At 43.6% G+C, this 20,833-nt stretch overlaps 7 protein-coding genes across 7 annotated transcripts; 2 read left to right on the top strand and 5 right to left on the bottom strand.

Annotated features, from left to right (window-relative positions):
• Positions 1-620: 620 nt before the first annotated feature.
• On the bottom strand, positions 621-2,407 carry O0I10_007350 (uncharacterized protein; the record flags this gene model as incomplete). The annotated part of the gene is made up of 6 exons (XM_058487368.1): positions 621-748; positions 808-1,279; positions 1,340-1,528; positions 1,589-2,074; positions 2,152-2,222; positions 2,350-2,407. The coding sequence occupies 6 exons, from the start codon at positions 2,405-2,407 to the stop codon at positions 621-623; spliced, it is 1,404 nt and encodes a 467-aa protein (XP_058341929.1).
• A 142-nt stretch (positions 2,408-2,549) lies between these two features.
• O0I10_007349 (uncharacterized protein) lies at positions 2,550-4,000 on the bottom strand (the record flags this gene model as incomplete). The annotated part of the gene is made up of 8 exons (XM_058487367.1): positions 2,550-2,573; positions 2,638-2,770; positions 2,836-2,940; positions 2,993-3,061; positions 3,132-3,272; positions 3,340-3,545; positions 3,606-3,763; positions 3,838-4,000. The coding sequence occupies 8 exons, from the start codon at positions 3,998-4,000 to the stop codon at positions 2,550-2,552; spliced, it is 999 nt and encodes a 332-aa protein (XP_058341928.1).
• A 506-nt stretch (positions 4,001-4,506) lies between these two features.
• On the top strand, positions 4,507-5,613 carry O0I10_007348 (uncharacterized protein; the record flags this gene model as incomplete). The annotated part of the gene is made up of 1 exon (XM_058487366.1): positions 4,507-5,613. One exon carries the CDS (start codon positions 4,507-4,509, stop codon positions 5,611-5,613), a length of 1,107 nt encoding a protein of 368 aa, XP_058341927.1.
• Positions 5,614-6,097: 484 nt separating this feature from the next.
• O0I10_007347 (uncharacterized protein) lies at positions 6,098-9,458 on the bottom strand (the record flags this gene model as incomplete). Its single annotated transcript, XM_058487365.1, has 2 exons — positions 6,098-9,289; positions 9,357-9,458. The coding sequence occupies 2 exons, from the start codon at positions 9,456-9,458 to the stop codon at positions 6,098-6,100; spliced, it is 3,294 nt and encodes a 1,097-aa protein (XP_058341926.1).
• Positions 9,459-10,739: 1,281 nt separating this feature from the next.
• On the bottom strand, positions 10,740-11,960 carry O0I10_007346 (uncharacterized protein; the record flags this gene model as incomplete). The annotated part of the gene is made up of 6 exons (XM_058487364.1): positions 10,740-11,050; positions 11,111-11,272; positions 11,336-11,613; positions 11,680-11,806; positions 11,868-11,887; positions 11,950-11,960. 6 exons carry the CDS (start codon positions 11,958-11,960, stop codon positions 10,740-10,742), a joined length of 909 nt encoding a protein of 302 aa, XP_058341925.1.
• A 2,900-nt stretch (positions 11,961-14,860) lies between these two features.
• O0I10_007345 (ribonuclease Z) lies at positions 14,861-16,009 on the bottom strand (the record flags this gene model as incomplete). Its single annotated transcript, XM_058487363.1, has 1 exon — positions 14,861-16,009. One exon carries the CDS (start codon positions 16,007-16,009, stop codon positions 14,861-14,863), a length of 1,149 nt encoding a protein of 382 aa, XP_058341924.1.
• Positions 16,010-17,031: 1,022 nt separating this feature from the next.
• On the top strand, positions 17,032-19,436 carry O0I10_007344 (uncharacterized protein; the record flags this gene model as incomplete). Its single annotated transcript, XM_058487362.1, has 12 exons — positions 17,032-17,311; positions 17,369-17,433; positions 17,501-17,520; positions 17,587-17,825; positions 17,894-17,928; positions 17,988-18,178; positions 18,236-18,329; positions 18,389-18,464; positions 18,527-18,790; positions 18,859-18,980; positions 19,042-19,116; positions 19,185-19,436. 12 exons carry the CDS (start codon positions 17,032-17,034, stop codon positions 19,434-19,436), a joined length of 1,713 nt encoding a protein of 570 aa, XP_058341923.1.
• Positions 19,437-20,833: the final 1,397 nt, after the last annotated feature.

Below are 20,833 nucleotides of genomic sequence, written 5' to 3'. Positions count from 1 at the left end.
GGAATGACCATCAAACATCATGCCTATCTTAAGCGGCATTTCTTTGTTGGCCACAAGTAGTGTAAACCACCGCAATTGCAATTGCAAACACAATTTCGCATAAACACGTCGCTTGTGAGCATAAGGTTATTCGTATGGTGGGTACATCACCCCTATTATGCAATTGGTGGCTCTATAAAGAAAACCACAGATGATGTACTTTGGCCATGAAAGCAGACAATGACCTATCTCCATGAAAAGAAAATGCTTTTTTGTGTGAGCATCACAATTCCATTTTGGATAATGCCGATGTCGCTGCCAAGCCCAACAAAGGGCACCATTGACAATGAAGCCATTACGTGCGATATCATTAGCATATGAATAATGAGCTCTTATGGTGAGCTTTAAGCCGAAACAATGAATCATGTTGGTCTGGAATATCCCTTGTGAGGAGCAGCAAGATTAAAAAAAACCCTCCATGTGACAAAAAGGGGACAAATTTGTCTGCATTAACCGAGAAAGAACGCTATGCAAGCAATGATACACCTGCATCTACCCGATTGGGTGGTTGGGGAGCGATTGATGAATGCACATAAACATTGTTATAGGTGGCATAGAGGTATGATTTATTAAGGTATAAGCTAATCCTCAGCTATGATTCGTTCAAGCACAGGCTGCAAGCACTTGTCGGTGTATTCGGGTGTGTCTTGAGTGATTTTGATGCATCGAATACCCATACTTTCAATCCTTTCTACATCCACCTCAATTTCTACATATGGACGATGATCAATAAGATATCATCCATGCCTTTTCTTCAATGACACATACCTGTAGATGAAATATAAATCATATGGGTGATGAAATCAGATGGCGGTGATCGAGGCAAAAGCTCATCCACGCGAGTATCAATAGTAGCCGTTTCCTTTTTCTTGGACGTCGATAATGGGTATCCTTCGTATTGGGCTACCGATAACCGTCTCAATCCTTCACGTGTCCTTCGCTCATAAAAATCACGTTTTGCATCAATAGCCTGACTCTGGTTGAGGGCGTGTGTGATGATGTTGATAAAGTCGACAGCAGTGCATCCTTCCGTTTCACGGTCATCAAAGCCATTGAGGATCATAATTTTGCGTTTCAGTGATGGTGATTGTGCTATGGTTCTCCCGATGCCGCGAAGAATAAGACAAGGGCAGATGGATGTGTAAAGTGAGCCGATGGAATAGATGAGCGTTTCGGAGCCGTTAATGCTGTCCACGACCTTTGGATTGGGCCATGGATATATCTCTTGGCCGAATTCATTCTATCCATCATGATGTGGTTAGCTTCAAGTAAGAGTTGGATCGATGTTAAAATCATGTACCATGTAATAAAGGCGCGTGATGGCTGATGAAAGCTTTTCCTCGGTGGCCTTTTCGAAAATCAAATTCATGTTCATGTTACGGCTTCCATCTGGTACTGGTGGTGATTGTAATCCTCCCACTGCAGTGTACGTATCCATGGGATTTCGAAGACTTGGACGTCTGCTGGGTGAAGGATGGCTGATCTCGCACTAATCAACCGAATTCAATATATGGATCGAATCATACATATGCCTAAAGGTCCCTTTTACCTGCCCACGTAATACATCGCCATCCTCAAGTTCAGCTGCAATGGCGGCTGTGTGATTGGTGACAATGACTGGTAATACAGAAGTGCGATCTTCAATGCCCGTGATTGCTGCAAACAAAAAAATGGCTGCTTCAAGCGATCCAAAAAACAACCGTGCGCCCGTTAAGAAAAAGTTGCCAATCGACCCATTTCGAAAATCAAAGCATTTGTATGCACGTTTGATGATTTCAGTATTGAATGCCACCAAAAAACCTCGAATCGTTTCCTTTTTCTCGGTTGGTATCTTGTTCCATAGTCGATGGTGACCTTCAACAATTGCCATCCATTCCTCACGCACAGTGTGGCTGTCAGCCGATTTGGAAAGTCGATAGCTGAGCAAGTCTTTGATAGCTTGCTTTTCTTCGGATTGAGTAGTGTCGATCAAACGCGTTAGCCGTGCACGTAAATCACCAATGCTAGGCCCACCAAGGACTCGGATAAGCTCGCTCTAGTATAGCGTGGGACAAAAGACTTGAGCTTCCATGCTGTGTGAGCTGAGGAATATCTATCCAAGGATACACTTACTGTTGATCCACCATTATCGGATATAGCGAGCACGTAATGTACATTTGCATTGAAATTTTGAAACGCAGGTGCTGTTCATCATATAAAAAAGAGTGTGTGTGTATGCGTGTATAAGCCGTGAGCTGGTGGTTGTTGTGGATACGCAAGAAGACGTGATCGTGATACGTCACCGCAAGTAATTGGAATGAGCGCTTTTACCTATAGCATTGCAACCTGAACCTCCTGAAATAACAACAAACGATGTGGTAACCGACATGCAAGAAAGTAAAGAAAAGGTGAAAAAATAGAAAAGAAAGAAACTTTGGCGAAAAAAGGCTCCGAACAGGTCTTTAATTTGATCAAATCCATCATCCGATCCATGCCTCTTTTATTTGTTGTGTGTAAAATGATGCACTGTTTCACAAGAACATATCATGGCTTCCCTAAAATCCCACGCTTAGAATGGACCACCTTGTTTTTCATGCAGGCATTAGTTACACAACTTACTGGAGGAGGTAATTCATCATTATCAGGCTCACCGCTAAAAAAGCCACCACGAGGACCGCGAGGAGGTCTCATACCAGCACCACCGCCAGTGGGTGTAATGGGATCAAAGCGTGCACCAGGTGGTACAGCACCTCTAATTTAAGCAAAAATAAATCAGTCGACTGAATCAAAGAGAATTTCATTGTATAAAGATGTTACCTTGGTAGACGTTGTGGACCTTCACCACTAAAGGGCGATTGCTCCTCGTCGCGACGTGCTCGAAACATGGGGTGTTCAGGGCCAACAAACATACCACCACCAGATCTATACATACATCCATTGGTATATTGTATATGGTAATTGAATCATAACTTACCCTGGCATACGAAGACCACCTCCCATGGGCTCAAGATCAGATCGACCTACACTGAAGGGATTGCTAGGACTAAATGGGAGAATTGTTGGGGGGCTTGTTAGCGATAATCAACCCACCGGACAAAGTTGCAACAACTTACTCGAATGATGAAGGATCATCAGCTGAAATAGGATCTTCAAAAAGTGGTGGTCGAAAAGGTGGAGGATCACGTCGTTGTGGTTGAGTTGTGGAAGAAGAAGAGGGGGGTTGTTGTTGTTGCTGTTGCTGTTGTGATGAAGAGCTACAAAGACAAGAATAGCATCCATGAATACCTCCAAAGCCGTTCAATCTGTAATTTTGATTCTTACCCAGAATTGTCATAGCCTTCCTTTTGCAATCCTGGAAGAATACGTTGCAAGATGTTGATTTTGAAAAGCGAAATAAACTCTTGGAATTGGCTTGTCGAGATGAAACCATGGATGAGAGGTTCTTGGCTTGTTGATGGATCATGCGGGAAGAATGCAGCCGAAGTAAATTGTGATGTTACAATATCCAAAGTAGCAGTCTTGTTATCCTATCGATACGAGGTTACTATATGACATCCACGTCTATCGAATAGAGACAAAAGACTTACCTCAATACCAATGCCATGACAAATCCACCTATCACCAAGCCTGATGGACTTGATGACAAAAGTCATACTCGATTGTGGATGGCTGTAGCGAAATGCATAGTGATGAGGACCGTTTGAATTCCATTCTTGTGGTAGTGCTCGAACAGTGCCGTCGCCTTCTACTCATGCAGTAAAAACAAGGTTTGTTTCTGAATGGTTCATGCAACTCAAAACACCGCCTCCCCTACTTTACCTTGTCGGGCGTCATCTCCAAGACCAGCAAACTTACAACCGATGCTCAACATGATGGCATGCGTGGCCGCAGCAAGGGCATCGTATGGGTTTTGCAACGTTCCAGGTGTAATTTGTGCGAGTGTATGCAAGATCGAAGCGGGATCCAACGAGTTGTTTGACATTGTTGTGTGTGTGTGTGAGTGGGGAAGAAAGAGAGAGCAACGTCAATGCTTACGCGGCATTAAGCCCAACACATGAAAGTGACTCGAATTTCCCAGCCATTGGTTGACCTCGTTGTTGTTGCACCATCATCCATATCTTGTACATTGGGCATTCACGATAACATATTCCCTTTCAGACCAATGGTCATCATGACTGACTTGTTATAGTGGTGGCAAGCCGATTAGGAGTCGGTCTCATGGCTCGTTCGGAAATCCCTTGTTAGACGCACGTGAGCTGTGCCTGAGGGAGAGGAAAAAAGACATGTTCATTGTGATCTTTAGCCCCTTTTCCCCCCAAAAGAAATAGACCCTTTCTCCAATCCAGACCAATAACTGACAAACCGATTGTTCATCTTTATACTTTTTCCACCTCCTCAACAACTCTGAAAAGGAACACATTACAACTTCTTCTCTCTCTCTCTCCCATTCCTCTCTTTCTTTATCCACTTTTTTTCTTACTAAAGATAATGATTGCAGCTCTTAAACGAAAACCTTCATTACCTATCTCACTCACTGGTGGTGGTAATAAGCAATCATCGGATGACCAGAGCACGACCACCAGCTTGTCAAGCAAATTAAAATCTTCATTGGCACTATTTGGCAGCCATCTCAATGTACAAGATAACAACACACGACGTTTTGCAAATGATGAAGCATTTGAACGATATCATTATCGAAAGCAATCCTTATCCAACATGACTCTCGACTTGAAACGAGAACCACGAGGAAGACGTCCTAGCGAAGGCAATAGTAATAATGCAGCGACAAAAGGCATCCTTGTTAATAATTCAACATCCCACAAACGACCTGGTCATCATCGACATACACATAGCCTATACCAACAACCCACACAAAATGCACCATCACCAGGACGAAAGACACATCGACGTAGCAAAACCGCCATCACCATGCGACCCTCTATTGGTGTACATTCCTCCGGTGAGCTTACAGCCAAGGAATTCGCCGATATGGCAGGCATCAAGATTTTGCCTAATGATGAGCTGCTTTTGGTACCAACAACGACATGTACAACACCTCTGCTGTCGTCATCTTTAGTATCCACCACCTCCTCCTCGAACATCGACACCAGCAGCAACAGCAGGGTCTTGAACGATGAATTGGTATTGGTGGATAAAAGAGGAGGTGGTGCATCTTCAGCAACCACCAGTAGTGGAAGTAGCCAATTACCACAACAACAATCATCACATTGCAGCTGCTGCAATTGCTCTTCGGCCATCAGTGTCAGCAGCATGGATGAACCTGTTACACCAACTACATTATCTGCTGCAACACCGCAGCAACAGCAACAAGATACTACTATTACTACCCTTGACTATCATAAGAAAACAACCACCACGGCTGATACAAAGAGTGATCATGACAAGCAGCAGCAGCAGCAGCAGCAGCAGCAACCGCATATATGGGAAGATGCCTTTTGGCGAGACCCTCGCAAGGACCACCATGAACCACCCCCAATTGTTCACGAGATGCGGACCCACAATACCATTGTTATTAAACGAGGTCGCTTTGAAATTCATTTGGAACCTTCCACAACAACGACACACGTTCCATAGCATCACCATCATCACCGACATCATTATCCCCCTTTCCATCCACCCCCAAATTTACATATACGTGTCAACCTTGCCCATTCAATCACACTCTTGCATAATAATGTTTCTTTTTTCTTCTTCTTCATTATTGATGATGATGATAATAATAGTAAAACAACTAACAGGCCAAAGAAACAAGGGGACACACATAACGACATGTCATGCTTTGCTCCATCTCGACAAGAAGAGGCATATAGTATACAAGAAAAAGAGAGAGAGAGAGAGAGAGAGAGAGTTGAAAGGAAATAAAACACTATAAAAGGAAAAAGACAAGCAACAAAAAGAACAATGGGAAAGATACTGAGTTGGACAAGTTAGGAGAAACAAAGATGACTTTGGAGAAAGGGGTTCTTTTTCTGAGAGAGAGATGGATTGATGTAGGACATAAACAAAACACACACAGATAAAGAGGATAATGATGTGGTATGTTAAAATTGTGTTGAAATCATGAAGGTTCCTCCCAATCACGGTGTGTGCGTTTTCTGTTGGATGCTGCTGCTGCGTACATGCTTGCTGCTGCAAAGCTGTCTGATGAAGGCTGCTGCTGCGAGAATCCCATTGGCATCGCCCCTTGTCCTCCAGCTCCATTATTACCAGCATTTCCGGAACCATAGAGTAATGCATTCATGGCTGCTTGATCCATGCCACCAAAGAAATTTGCCGGATCGAATCCCGAAGCATCACCATATTGTTGATGTTGATGTTGTTGTTGTTGCTGGTGCTGTTGTGGATGTTGCTGTGGATGCTGTTGTGGTTGCTGTTGCTGTTGATGCTGACCTGCCAATCCAAACATGGTTGCTGGGTTACCAAACAAATTGTTGTCTCCTCGCAATTGACTTGCATTGTACAAATCGGGTGTCAAATCGGCTGAGAATGTGAAGGGTGCTGTTGTGCCTGCCGATGTTGCATTGGTACTATAGCCAGCCGCCGCCGCTGCTGCTGCTGCTGCTGCTGCAGGATTGTTGCTATTGCCACCAAGCATATTGGAACCGAGTGATGCGAATACATCAGGTTGAGCTAATGCTTCTTCACCCACAGCGGCTGATTGATCAACAGCAAAGTTCATATCCCTGAAAAGCATTTGATCCACTTGGCCGGTACCCACGCCTGCAAAACCCATCAATGCAGGATTGCTGAATAACATTCCAGGTCCAGACATCATATTACCAGATCCTGGCCCATGAAGAGGCTGATTGGCAAAACCCATAGGTGATCCTGCAAGTGGTTGTTGCTGTTGTTGTTGTTGTGATGGTACACCCGCTGGTTGTTGTTGTTGTTGTTGTTGTCGTGGATGTGGATGTGGATGTCCTTGACTTGACATGGATGGTTGAGGAGAAGGTGATGGGCTTGTTGACATGGCTGCTTGTTGTTGCATGTGAGGTGTGAGGTTAGCTGATGGCACCACCGGGGTGCGTACAGGCATGGATGCTGGTGTATGTTGTTGTTGCTGTTGTGAAGAAACGACAGGTGATGCATGTGATACTGTTGGGGTCTGCTTCATGGGTCCAGTGCCACTAGTACCAGTGGTTGCTGATTGTGTATCACTTCGATTGTTGTTGTCAAATACACCAGGATGGAAAACAGAATAAATCGATTGCTGATTGACAAGATCTTCATTGACAGCTGGCATGCTGCTGATATCCGTGGGAAGATTGTTTTGCTTCAAGAATGACTCGATGCTCTCAATAATCTCATTGACCTTTTCCATGTAAACGAGAGGTGATTTGCGAAGTACTTCAGCTATGAGGATCAAGTTGCGTTGAGCCAACAAAGCGACGTCCTTTTCTTCTGATAAAGCATTGCTTTGATGAATCGATACACTTGCAATGACACCATCCAGGGTGTAAAAGAATTGACACCAGCACAAGTTGTTGGCATAGATATCCAGCATCTTTGTGATAAAGTTGGCTGATTTGGTGCAAATGTTGAGCGAGAGTAATGCAACGGGTGTAGCAGTCTGATTCTGTTTGGGCAAAAAGAACTTGTGCAACATGATCCATGTGGTTTGGTATTGGATGTTGAGAATAAGCATGGCTTCGTCACGGAATGTGCCGGTCTTTTGGAATACGTCCTCAGCTTCAAATCGTAAATGTTGTGGTAATTCATTCAACCAATTGGTCAACGCATTCTCCAATCGAGAAATAGCTGAAAGTAACGATTGTCCCGATTGCTCAGATGGTAAATGCTTCATGATATCTTTGCGAATCTTCATCAATTTGATCGAATGAACGCAAAAGTCGATCCGGAAACCCGTCTCATCATCCTCAAAATCAAGCTTCGTTGGATATTCAAGATCACAATCCTTGTCATCAACCATCGTAGGGCGATTCGATTCCAAAGCCGCACACAAATCAAGCCAATAAGCCGACCACCATAAACGCTTGCTTGTCTCCCGTTGCTTCGGATCAGCAGGCATATGCTCTTTCTTGTGGAACTTGAGATCCTGCGCCATACGAATAGCAAGACCAATGTAAAGATATGCCAAGCTAGATCGCTCGCTGCTCAACTGATACATGTAAAGATTCAATAACGCGTGAACAGTGGTTGCATTGCTGATATCAAAGCATTTCTTCAACAGCTGACGAGCATTCTTGAAATAAGCTTCTCCCATGGTGGATGGATTGCGGCCTGGGCATGCATTGTGATACACACAGCCATGTTTGGAGACCCAAGCACTGATGGAATTAGCGAGCAAAGGATCAAGGCCATTACCACTTGTGTATTCTTGCATAAAAGCTTCCTTGTCAACGATTTGATAGGCCAAGAAACAATGGTGATAGCACGTATTCATCAAATTGTCCAATGTCTCCTTTGGGATTGTATCATCCATGCCAACTTGGCGCTCCTGAATAATCTTGCGTGCTTCATTGTCATCCACCTCCCATAGTCGTCCTCCACCACTGTTGCCACTATTGCTAGTGTTGGCGGCCATTCCACCAATGCTGTTATTACTGTTGCTATGGCCGGCATTCGCTGTAGCTGTGTTGCCATCTTCCAGGGGTTTCACTCGTTGACCATAGCGACCCCAAGCCTTGTGTGGTCGTGATTTATCGCCACGGATGGAATCGGTGCTGAACAAGTTGGTGGTTGATTCGCTGCTGATGTTGAGTTGACTGATGCCGTTGAGTAAAATACGATACAAATCCGCTACACTAGCAATGTTGGTATCAATGCGTAAACCAGAAGGCGATAGTGATAATTTCCATGTAACGGGTTGCTGTGACAACGGGTCTGCCATTGATAACGCACCACCGCCTCTATCGTGAGCCACCGAAAGTTGATTCACCATCATTGGACTCGGTGAAATGCTGCTATGAGGATCATCTTCACTTCCCATTGTCGAGTTGATACCATCTGCTGTTGCTGCTGTTGCTGCCCCATTACTACTACCACCACCACCGCTGCTGGATCCTCCAGAAAATGGATGAAGATTGCTCTTAATCATCGCCAACTCGGACTGCATTCGCTGCATACGTTCCTTGAGCTCTTCCACATGGGTGCCAAGTTCATCAAACGCTCGACCATCCACTCGTCGGGGAGGAGTTGCATAACTGCAAGGTAATCCAGCATTCGCACATCGTCCACATGTTGGCTGTACAAAGTCGCATTTCACTTTTTTCTTTCTACATCGAATGCACTAGAGAGGATTGGTATCGTCAGCAGCCATACTATAGTGTTGTTACAAGAAGAATAAAACCGCTTACCGCAAGACTAGGACGTGGTCGTTTAGGGCGTGCTGGTTCTGGTGCTTTAGGAGGCTGCGATTGAGAGAATGCACCGTTGTCAGACACAAAAACAGACGACATGTCAGAAAATCAAGTGTTGCAAGCAGAGATCTCGTCCAATTTGTGCGGTGCAAAGTCACGATCTCAAAGAGTGAAAGAGAAAGAGAGAGTAGGAGTAAGAGATAGAGAGAGAGAGAGAGAAAGGTCTTGGGACAAGGAGTGTGAAAGATTGAGTCAAAAAGAGAGAGAGAGCAAACCAGTAAGCTACCGCAGCTACTTTTCACTTCCCGCATCCTCCACCTAGACACCTATACACATCATCCAAAGGGCGATCATCCAAGTAGTTGTACTTTAGACTATACACATACACGCACACATGCACATATAAACATAAACATCCCATTCATTTATCTCTCTTTCCTTGCATGCGATTGTCTCATTTTATTTACCATTTCCGTAGATCCTCAATGCATTAATGATTAGAATCAACGGCTATTCTATCATCCATATCCATCATCATTATCGTCGCTATCTTTTTAAACATTTTGGCATCACCTTCACCTAAAAGCATCTAATGTTGATTGATAGTAGCATGTCACAAACCTTCACCACCTGGTTCGATTGATCTGTATTTATCCCCGCTCTTTTTACTCGGTTACGGGGTTAGGTACAACCGTAAATGACAAAAGAAAACTGAAAAGGAAACCCATCTGAGAGAGAGAGATAAAGTTGCACAATCCTAAGATTGCCACACATTCAATACATATACACACATGTATGCGATCCCTTCCCCCACCTTATTGAAATACTTTTGATCCTATTTTTGAGACGGCACAAAGGATAATTGGAATCCCAACCTCAGCCACAACCACAGCCATGTGATACATGATAACAAACATTATAAAAGGTACACCTTGTATTTGTTTACTTTTGTACGGCCTTCACTATGGAAAAGGTGAAGTTGATAAAGTACGTGTACTACGAAACCCACCCCCTGTAGTGGCTCTCGAATAATGAAAACGTCATACCGCACAATGTTACTACATGGGACATCAGCTGGTCTACACGGCAATGTGATGGTGCCAACGTAAATCCACTTGCGGTATAAGCGTGGGAGTAAGCAAATGCACCTTGATCTCAATACGGAAGGTTCTGCATGCGATTCCCATCGCCTACCGAAATAATTATTTGACGTATAAAAAATTCTGTTGCTGAATCTAATGAAAGCGATATGCCAATCAAATTCGTAATAAGTTGAATCATCTTAGTCAACCCAACCATTGAATGTATAATTTGTATATACACAGCGGCTGCTCTGATTATTGAATTTATTGTTGGTAACTAGCAAAAGAGAGGTTCTATCTAACGGCGCTTGTTGCTGGCACCTGCCTTGCTTTGCTGTTGTTGGTTTGCCTTGATCTTGTCACGAATCGTTTGTGGCCCCTTCTTGATGGCAGCTGGCTTGTTGGCGGAAGCATCGGCCGTCTTTTTACCGTACTTTTGCAATAAGCGTACTTCAACATCCTCAAGATCCCATTTGTGTGGAGTGATCAATAGATTTTCCTTTTCAGCCAAAAACATCTTTGCAAAATCAGGTTGTTGTCCAGGTTGTCCAGTAGCACCCGGCATAGCACCCGGCATTGCGCTCATTGCCGCCATATCCACTCCTGCAGCTATTTCCCAATAAGAATAGCCATTAGCCTTTGAATCCATGACCACATTCAAGCCCATACCATTATTATCACCCAAGATGAGAGCAAAGACGCTGCCAAGACCGAAGAGATTGAGGAAGTACCATGACAATGACGATACCCAAGTGACATCCATGTCACGTGTGTTGACACCGCTTTGGAGCATGGTCTTGAAACGAGGTGTCAAGGGAAATGGCAACTTGACTATCATATAAAACCCCATCCATCAGCATGAATTTCTTTACCTTGGCAATCCTTTTCACTTACTGACAACAAAGCCCTTGAAGAAGAAATTGATCCAACCCATAATAAGCATTTGAGGCACCATATTGGTTAACTGTTTCTTCATGCCTTCCATCATGCCTTCCATCATATCAGGATCAGTCATTGGATTTGCTGGGGTGTCGCCTTCCTTGGGAGTAGGGTTCTTGAGATATCTGCCATCCTCATATGCGTTTGCTAAGTAGCTCTTTCGACCTGTGAATGCGTAAGGCGGGATATGATCACCAAAGGCTCGTAAGCGAAAACCTCGTAAAAGCGCTTTACTATATGTATACACGTGATAGTGAGCTCACTGCTGCAAGATACGTCCTCTTTGGTTTGCAACTTACGATTCACGGACTGCCTTGATTTGTGGTTTCTTTGGCTGGCCTGTCAAGAGCATTGTAATATGATGGCGAAGCACACCAACGAGCACCATGACAATCATGATGGGAATAAGGACCCAATCCCTAATGGCTATTGAAGACGTTAGATTGGATACATGTACGCGTACAATAAACAATGTCGAGTTGCTCACCAGGGTCGAGAATCATTTGTCTATGCATAACATTATCAGTAACCCTTTGATACGGTGGAGTGTGAGGTAATAGGCTACTTACGAGTCCACCATATTGTTCCAACCACTGCACAAGAGGTGTGTGTACAGCTGAATCACAGGCAATGTGGCATTGGAACAAACTCCGTCCATCGCCTTTATTACTGCTTGCCCCATAGTACCCATAGCAACAGCATGTCTCAAAGAGGCTACTACAATAAGGCATTGAAGGTTGGTGGAACTGAGTCGTATCTTAACATTAAAGTAGTACTGGATTACACTCTAGCATGTAGAATTCCACGCATTGCACTCATGTTTCAGCGTCCATCATCCTACATTTAGACCACCCTGCTTCAAAATGGTTGTAATGAAAACACGTAGTTTTTACTTGTAAAGAGTTGATCAACATGTACGAGAGCATCTTCTGACCAAGTTTCAGGTTTGAGATGGGGGGCATCCCAAGGTAATTGTTACTTTTCTATAAATCATGTAATCCAGCGCCGACCTCCATGGTCAACCCTACATTACACCCTCCCATATAAATTTTCAAATGAAACATGAGGTCTTCTTAAAGCACGGTGATCAGCATGTTCAAGAGCATCTTGTGTTAAAGTTTGAGGTTTGAGAGGGGCAATCTCAATATCAAGGAATTGCTGTATAATGTTCATGCATTTAGACAAGAGGTGTCCTATCTATTTAATTTCACTTCTTCCACTCCCGCCTTCTTCCCTCTTCCTCCCATTCTCAGCTGTTGCCCCATTCAAGTACATACAACTACCTCCTGCGAACGAAGTCCATGGCGTGTGCACGCTACTACAACACCCGCGTTTATTGACACCACACCTTCTCTTGTACAATCCTCGACCACAATCAAACGTAACAGCATTCAATGCAGCAGTTGCTATTAGCGAGGCCTTCACTCCATTTCCCAAACAGCATTCTTTACTTGCAGCAACGTGTCTTTCATCCTTTTCACGTGAACGGCAGATGGCAATCATATAGAAGCAACTTTATTTACGTGTAGCAACTTGCTTCAATACATACGACTTCTTATGGATATGTATTTGGAATGATTGTGCTGAGTGGATGAGAATCATGGTGCTTGTCGCAGTGTCAACAGGAACGTTGGATCGTACATTTTGTGTTTTTGATATTACAGTGGTAGAGATGGCATTACAACGAAGTGCGTACGAGTTTGGATGATGACGAACTGATGAATACGATGATGGTGGCAATGTAGCAAGATAGCTAGATGAAATAGAGCACTGTTTATTTATTACACGCTTGGACTTTGCTAGCTTGTGGATTACATACTATTGCTTTGAAGATGGAATAATAAAGGTGGTCCGGTTATCGGTCATGCAAGAAGTATATAGCTTTTGTGATACAATATGGAGGAGTGGGATGATCTTGAGAAGAGTAGTGACCCATCATTGGATTGGTTACGGGTGAGTTTACATAATATAAATTGGTTTGTGCATCCATGAAACTTACACACAAGGTGCTGTTGGCCAAGCCGAGCCCATTGCTCTAATAAAAACCCCACGTTTGATTGTAAAGTTTGGTGATACAGGCACCTTTATGTTTTACATATGCTGTAAGCGTGATGCTATATGAAAAGAGTCCTTTGTTCATTGTCGAGTAGTACGACTGTAGCCAAAGGTGCAGAGGGGCGTGTTTGTGTAACTTAAGTCAGCCAACACCCAGGCGATGCATGATACTTGTGCGCTATTTAGGAATCGTTCCAAATGCCAGCTAATAACCTAGTCCTCCCAATCATCTTTGTTTCCCAATCCAATGCATACGAACGATTCTCCTGATCCAGCCCTTCATGTCCGTCATTCAACTTTCTTGATCCTAGAGGACTTGGTTGAGTTACGCTCAAACACAAAACATCATCCAATTTCACAAAAATCATTTTGCAAAGTTATTTGTAAACTGCCAGGTGATAGCCCATTCCTCCCATTCACCTTTGTTGCCCAATCCAATGCATACGAACGGTCGTCCTACTCCATCCCATCATCCTCATCCTTTAACTTTCATGATTCGAACTGATTTGACTGAACAATGCTCAAACAAAGAAACATCATTCAACGTAAGAAAAATATAATTAACTTCCAGCTCTTCCACTCCTAGCTTCTTGCCTCTTCCTCCCCATTCTCAACTGTTGGCCCATTTAAGTACAATTACCACCTGCGAACGATTGTCCTGCTTCAACCCATCATGTCCATCCTGCAGTAGCCTTGATCCGATTGTCTTTGACTGAATGACAAGGTCATGGAGTGTACACAGCCTTCTTGTGACTCATCTACGACACATGCTCTTGCACACTCCTCTGTTGCGATCTGCCACGACCCATCGTAATTCATTCCAGCAGTTGCTTTTTGCAATCTCAAACAGTGTTCACAACCTTGTCACTTTACTACAACACACGCTCTTGCACTCTCCTCTACACGACCAAACGTAACGGCAATCCCTATTAGCAAGGTCTTTACTCCTTTGTCTCAAACAGCGTTTCTCTGCTCGCAGCAACTTGTTTTACAGCCCTTTACGTGAACAGCAGATAGCCACCATATAGAAGCAGCTTTATTTATGCATAGCGATTTGCCTTAATACATAAAATGTCCTATGGATATGTGTTCTGAATACTGTATTGGTTTGGTATATGGGATGGAAGCAACTGGATATATACAACGCGTGGAAAAAGTGCCTTTGTTCTTCCTGCACAGCTACTCACTGCTTGCCTCTATATATAAGAGCTGAAAAGCAATGGCACTGCTAAGGTTTACATTGGATATGACACATTCGAAAAAGTAATTTACTAGCTTCAATTGAAACACGTGGATCAAGCCGCCATAGTTGTAAACGTATGTTGTATCAGGTTATTCATCCACATATTCGTCTCGTGTACACAATGATAAAGCATACCACATCACAGCTCAACTCATCTATGTATAATAGCCTGTGTCCCCCATTCAAGTGCCCTTTATTTTTACATCAAACGACCAGAAATCTCTAGCACAATGCACATCGCCTTCTCTATCTTCACCCAGCACCTGTATAGCTTGCTTCCGTATTTCTTCCATAACTTCGAATCCTTCTTCATTACCCTTGTAGCGTACACTGAAATGTGTCATCAAAAGTGTCTTTGCGCCCATATCACGTGCTAACGCTGCTGCCATTTGTGGAGTTGAATGACCATGCGATAATGTGCGTTCCAAAACCTCTTCGTATGTTGTTCCCGGTGGATCCAGCGATGTAAGTGCATTCGTAGCCTCGTGTACCAGCACGTCAGGTGGTCGATGTAGGAGTGGTAACATACTTGTTGCATCGCATGTATCACCAAGAATCACAATCTGTCGACCTTGGCGTGTCTCTGGAGGATGTAAAATGGTGCCATCTGGAAGCTGAATAGGTTCACTGCTCTTTTTGAGTTCTCCCAATATCTGTAATGGGTTCTTGAATCCTCGTTCCTGTCGTAAGGCTTCGGCGTTGCGGTGAATCAAAGGCATCAAAGCAGCTTGATCGAGTTTTCCCGGTAAATCAGGTTCCTGAATGAGATAACCCAGGGACGGAATTGAATGCTTGATAGGCGCAGCAAATACAGACCATCCATCAGCGATCTCAGGAAGTCGAAAATACGCATCATCCCTTGTCTTTGGCAGTACAATGTCTTGACCACTAGCATCTTCATCCGGATGTAAAGATGAAGTATCATTGTCACGCTCGCTTTCATCGAGTAAAAGTTCATGCACACGGTATTTGCGTCCAAGTCGTGAATAGGTCGAAAGCAATGTTGTCCTTAGCCAACGTCGTAAAGGGGAGGGTCCATACACATCAACGGTAGAGTCGTTATCCACCCGGTTCGCGTTCATGTTTTCAGTCATTGAGCAGAGCAAAGGTGCAAGTCCAAAGCAATGATCGCCGTGCATGTGGGTAATAAATATCTTGGTGACACGCCCCATCTTCAATGCGCTCTTTTGTAACTGATGTTGAGTAGCTTCGCCGGCATCAAAAAGCCAAATGTCGCCATTGGCACGGAATGCTATAGCTTGATGGTTTCGAGTGGCACTTGGTTGGGCGCTGCCTGTTCCCAAGAAGGTAATGTCAATTGGTACGGCCATATAAAGGTGCAGAGTGCTGAAAATGGGAAACGACAAGGAGTAGTAACGCCGCCTTTGTAATGCTGAAAGAGTAGCAGACAATGAAACGGTGTTTATTAGACAATGCAATACAATCAATCCATATATAAATTCTATAATAAAATCTCGCAGTACGCATTCGTATGATGGGATTACTTGATAGCGTTAGCAATCTAGGTGCTGCGAGATTGTTGTGTGTATAAAGGCTGACACATCATGATGGATGGGGTACACAACAGCTGCTGCGACATGGATCACGAAAATGCATTGCTTTGAATCAATGGCAGCTGCTAAGCCATCCATTGGCATCGTTTTATTGAAGAGCTCACATCCGCGGCAAGATGCATATTTCACTGTTGGTTGACTGCTGTCAAAACCTTATAACTAAAATTGCAACTTTTTTCCACTTGTCCAATGAATACGATTCTAAGTTTGGTACCTAAATTATGTTAATCTAGATGAAATTTACATGTCAGCGGCAACAACGGGCCGCTTTCGGGGAGAGGTGACCGAAAGAACTTACCGCAAATTCCTGGTTAGTAGCTACCTAGAATGTCTCAGAATACCACTTCTTTACCGGATCGAGTAAAAGGTTCTCATCCCGCCTCAAGCGGAGACACCTTTGTAGCTGATCACATAATGTCCCTTGTCGATGCATGACAAATCACACCATGTAACAACTTTCGATCGGCGTATGCAAACCATCAATTATGATGTGATGGATGGATTCTATGAATTTGCTGCAAGTACCAAACACGTGTCATATAAGCTTGCATTAACCTGGTACAATAATTTAATCGATTGAATGTGGTAGGGTCAGATTCCATGAGCTCGGAGCACCGAGGCGGGGAAAAGTTTCTATGCAAAAGTTTACCCTGTTGGATCCAACAGATCCCTTTAAAGGCTGATCGAATCGACTCGACCTATTCTTTTTTTTCTTTGCGTGCTTACAGTGCTTCATTTCTTCATTTCTCTCTTCTAATTACCATACACACATGCACGAAATGTCACGGCATAGCGATTATGATGATCAAGCCGAAACCAACACCATTGTTGATGAGGTGCAAACGATTCACGAAGAACAAGGCGTGAGCAAATTCGAAAAAGAAAAAGAATTTGATCCAAAATCATTCGAAGAGGAACAACCAAGCAGCCGATGGGATAACGTTAAACGTGTCGTCGTCATGTTTGGCATCATTTTGGCCTTGTTCATGGTTTCTCTTAACACTACCGTTATCGCACCAGCCATGTCAATCATTGCTACTGACATGAATGCCCCCGATGGTGATTATTACTTCATACCACTTGCTAAATCCTTTATTAACAACAATAAATGTATAGAGCAAACATGGATTGCCACTGCATATCTCTTAGCATTCAACTCATCTCAGCCACTTTCCGGAAAGGTATGGAAATACAACATGAAAAACGTGGTGAAGCATGTTTTTACTCACGACAAATGAAACGGAGCAGTTTTCCGATATTTTTGGCAGGTACAATCAGTGGCACATGATTTATAATCGAAATAATGCGATCTGACAAGAAAACCTAAATTATAGAAAGCCCGTCCTTATGTTTGGTATCCTCGTATTCTTCGTTGGCTGTCTTGTGAATGCCACCACTCCTCAAATGATGGGTCTCATTGCTGGTCGTACCGTTCAAGGTCTTGGTGGTGGTTGTGTGATGACAATGTCCTATGTCATTGTTGCTGATCTTGCTCCGCTCAAATGGCGTCCCCGGTTTCAGTCTGGTTTGACCGTGGTTTATGGCCTTGCCAGCGTTGTCGGCACCTTGATCGGTAAAGATCTCATGAGTTCTCTCAGTTACCATAATGAGAATGTGTCAACTGAAACTGAATTTGAATAGGTGGCGTCTTTGTAGATCAGCTCACGTGGCGATGGGTAAGTCTTGCTTTCATTCTTCTTCCCGCAAGTAATATGTCTCATATCATGCAACATAGGATTTCTGGTTAAACGTCATTCTCGCCGGTACTTCTTTTATTATCGTCGTCCTTCTTCTCAAAGAACCTACCAAAGTTGCCGAATCCTCCCTTCTCACCAAACTTCGTCGCATCGATTGGCTCGGTACCGTCTTCGTCATTGGCTTTGTCTGCTGCATCTTGCTTGCCCTTAGCTGGGGTCAATCTTACGGGTACGTCATTGCACTCACATTGTTATGGAATTGAACGCTCATTGCTCTTGTATATAGCTGGGGAAGTGGTCATGCCATTGGTTCCTTTGTTGCTGCTGGTGTGTCGCTCGTGCTTTTGATCATCGTTGAAGGATGGGTTGCCAAGGAGCCTGTAAGCATGCATACACGCTATCCCATGCCAACTTGTACTTATGGCTTCTTTTCATATAGTTGTTCCCTCGTGGTGTCATCCTCAATCCTGCTGTCGTGCTCTTTTATCTCTACATCATTTGCCTTGGCTTCTGTTGTAAGTATCCATTGGGCACGTGATTTTCAGGGTTACATGGCTCAACCCTCTTTTTCCAATAGTCATTGGTACTTTGTATTATGGCCCTATTCTCTACCAGTCCGTGTTTGGTGCTGATTCAATGGGATCCGGTGTACGACTTGTCCCTTACATGGCCATGTTGATTGTCGCCTCTTTGAGCAGTGGATACCTTTTACCCATCTTCCCTTACATCAAAGCCTTCATTGGTCTCGGTGCTATCACCAACATCATTGGCTATGGTCTCTTTTACACTGTCGGTCTCAATAGCAGCTGGGCTCAACAATCATGCTACCTTATGCTTTGTGGTAATGTATCTCATTGCATTATGCACTATGGTTTCAAATGACTCACACACACACATTATGATGTACAGGCTTTGCATTCGGTCTATCTCAACAAAACACTATTATGGGTGCCCAAAGTGCTGCAGATAAAAAGTACATTGCCATTGCTACTGGATTGACAAACTTCTTTATGATCTTTGCATGCTCAATTGTAAGTATATGGATGATCCGCGGTATGCTGCTACTATGGTTCTTATACGATACATCAATAGGGTGTCGCCATTTATCAGACCTTGTTTGTTCAATTCCTTCGTTACCAGCTCACCAAGGTCGATACAAACATCTTGGTAAGTAGTGATCTTTTGCATGAGTATACCTTGGACGCATATACTAATGGAGCACATGATATTCACAGGCCATTGCTGCTAAATACGGTGCTACATCCAACTACTTGTATATCCGCAATATGCCTGATGATGCCCAACCTGAGATCATTTCAGCCTACATGCGCGCCATGCACTCGCTTTTCATTTTCCCACTTGTAGCCGCCGGTGTTGCTGTCATTTGTGCTGCCATTTGTAAGAACACTCGTTATGGTGCAAGTGATGCCAAGGCTGCCAAGGAAGAGAACCATATCGTTGTGCCTCGTGAGAAAGAAGAGGTCTAATTTCCTTTTCCCAACCCTTTATCCTATTGCAGTAGCAATAACAACAATCTCCCCCCAACCTCTCATGCATATACATAGAAACACATCTCAAAAGCTATTTGTAGGCTTCAAAACTAGAATACTTCATTGTAGATAATATTACATCCTACGCTATTAAACGATATCACTATTATTCATCCATACACATACATCATCCATTCATCGTATCCAAGGAAACTGTGCACCAGCAACCCTGATCCTTCCATGTTTGGTAGTTTGATGGCAATGGCGCAATGGTGAAACATTAGACAAAGAAAGTAAAAAGGGGAAGGGTTGCATATCTGTTCCCACGTGGCGTTTACAACTTTGCTGTTGCTGGTTGTCTTGGATACATCGTCCCATCTCTCGTTGTCAAGGTGATGATTAAAATGGGGCTTGGGTATTTGCCAATTACCTAAATTGAAGATGCAGGAATCATCTTCATCTGAGATCTCATGATAATTTGATTCAAGTCGTATCCATCGACTTGGGTCTAGGTGAAATGCATAATCAAAAGATTGAAATCGGGTGCCGTTGTTGTTGGAGGGTATGACACATGACCAAATTTGTTTTTATTTCCACACTGCCACTACCCAAGAGCCATGCATGGATCAAGGTGGTACGGCCCATGTCGCACAAATCCTGCAACCACTACCACCGCCACGACCACAGTAGAGATCAAATCTTTGGTGGACATTGCCTGCTGACTACAAATGACAGGTTGTGCAATTATGCAACGTGAAAGGAAATCGACCAAGCATTACAGTAGCGGAAGAAAAAATCGAATTGGGTTACCAAGAGCCTACTTCTAACTTTCAAGCAGTCGTCTCCTATTACCATGGGACACCTTGATTTGGTAGTTGTTTCCTATTATATTGCAATGCAGGCATAGAGGTACCCATTTCGATGCAAAGCATGCTTGAATCAGTGACCGCGTGAAATGCTTTAATTGAACTGCATCCAATACTAAATTTATCCAACAGCAGTCCTCATCATCATCATGCAACTACATAGGGCCTAACTGAGAATATCAGCTGCAAATACGACATCGCGTAGCTTTTAGCATACGCGAAATTCAAGTTTAATCTTGCATTGTTTTCGTATATATGATGAACGCTATCCCTTCTACATCCAATCGGTACGAAATACAGCATTCGATGACGCGTTGTTGAATCAACGGCTTCTACATACGACTCCCATGACTACGATTTGACTATTTTTGTCAACATCTCCCAGCATCGCTTTAAGGTTTTGGGTTTCATGAACCTAACGACAAGTCCAATCCATGCGAATGAATGCAAACGGTGATTAACACCGAAATGAGGCTGTACTCATCTACCGCATGATCCAGTGTTATGGCGATGCTGTGCCTCAGATTT

This window comes from Lichtheimia ornata, assembly GCF_029851405.1.
Source record: "Lichtheimia ornata isolate CBS 291.66 chromosome Unknown scaffold00035, whole genome shotgun sequence".
Classification (NCBI taxonomy): Eukaryota; Fungi; Mucoromycota; class Mucoromycetes; order Mucorales; family Lichtheimiaceae; genus Lichtheimia; species Lichtheimia ornata.
This window is presented reverse-complemented; position numbering and strand designations above follow the sequence as displayed.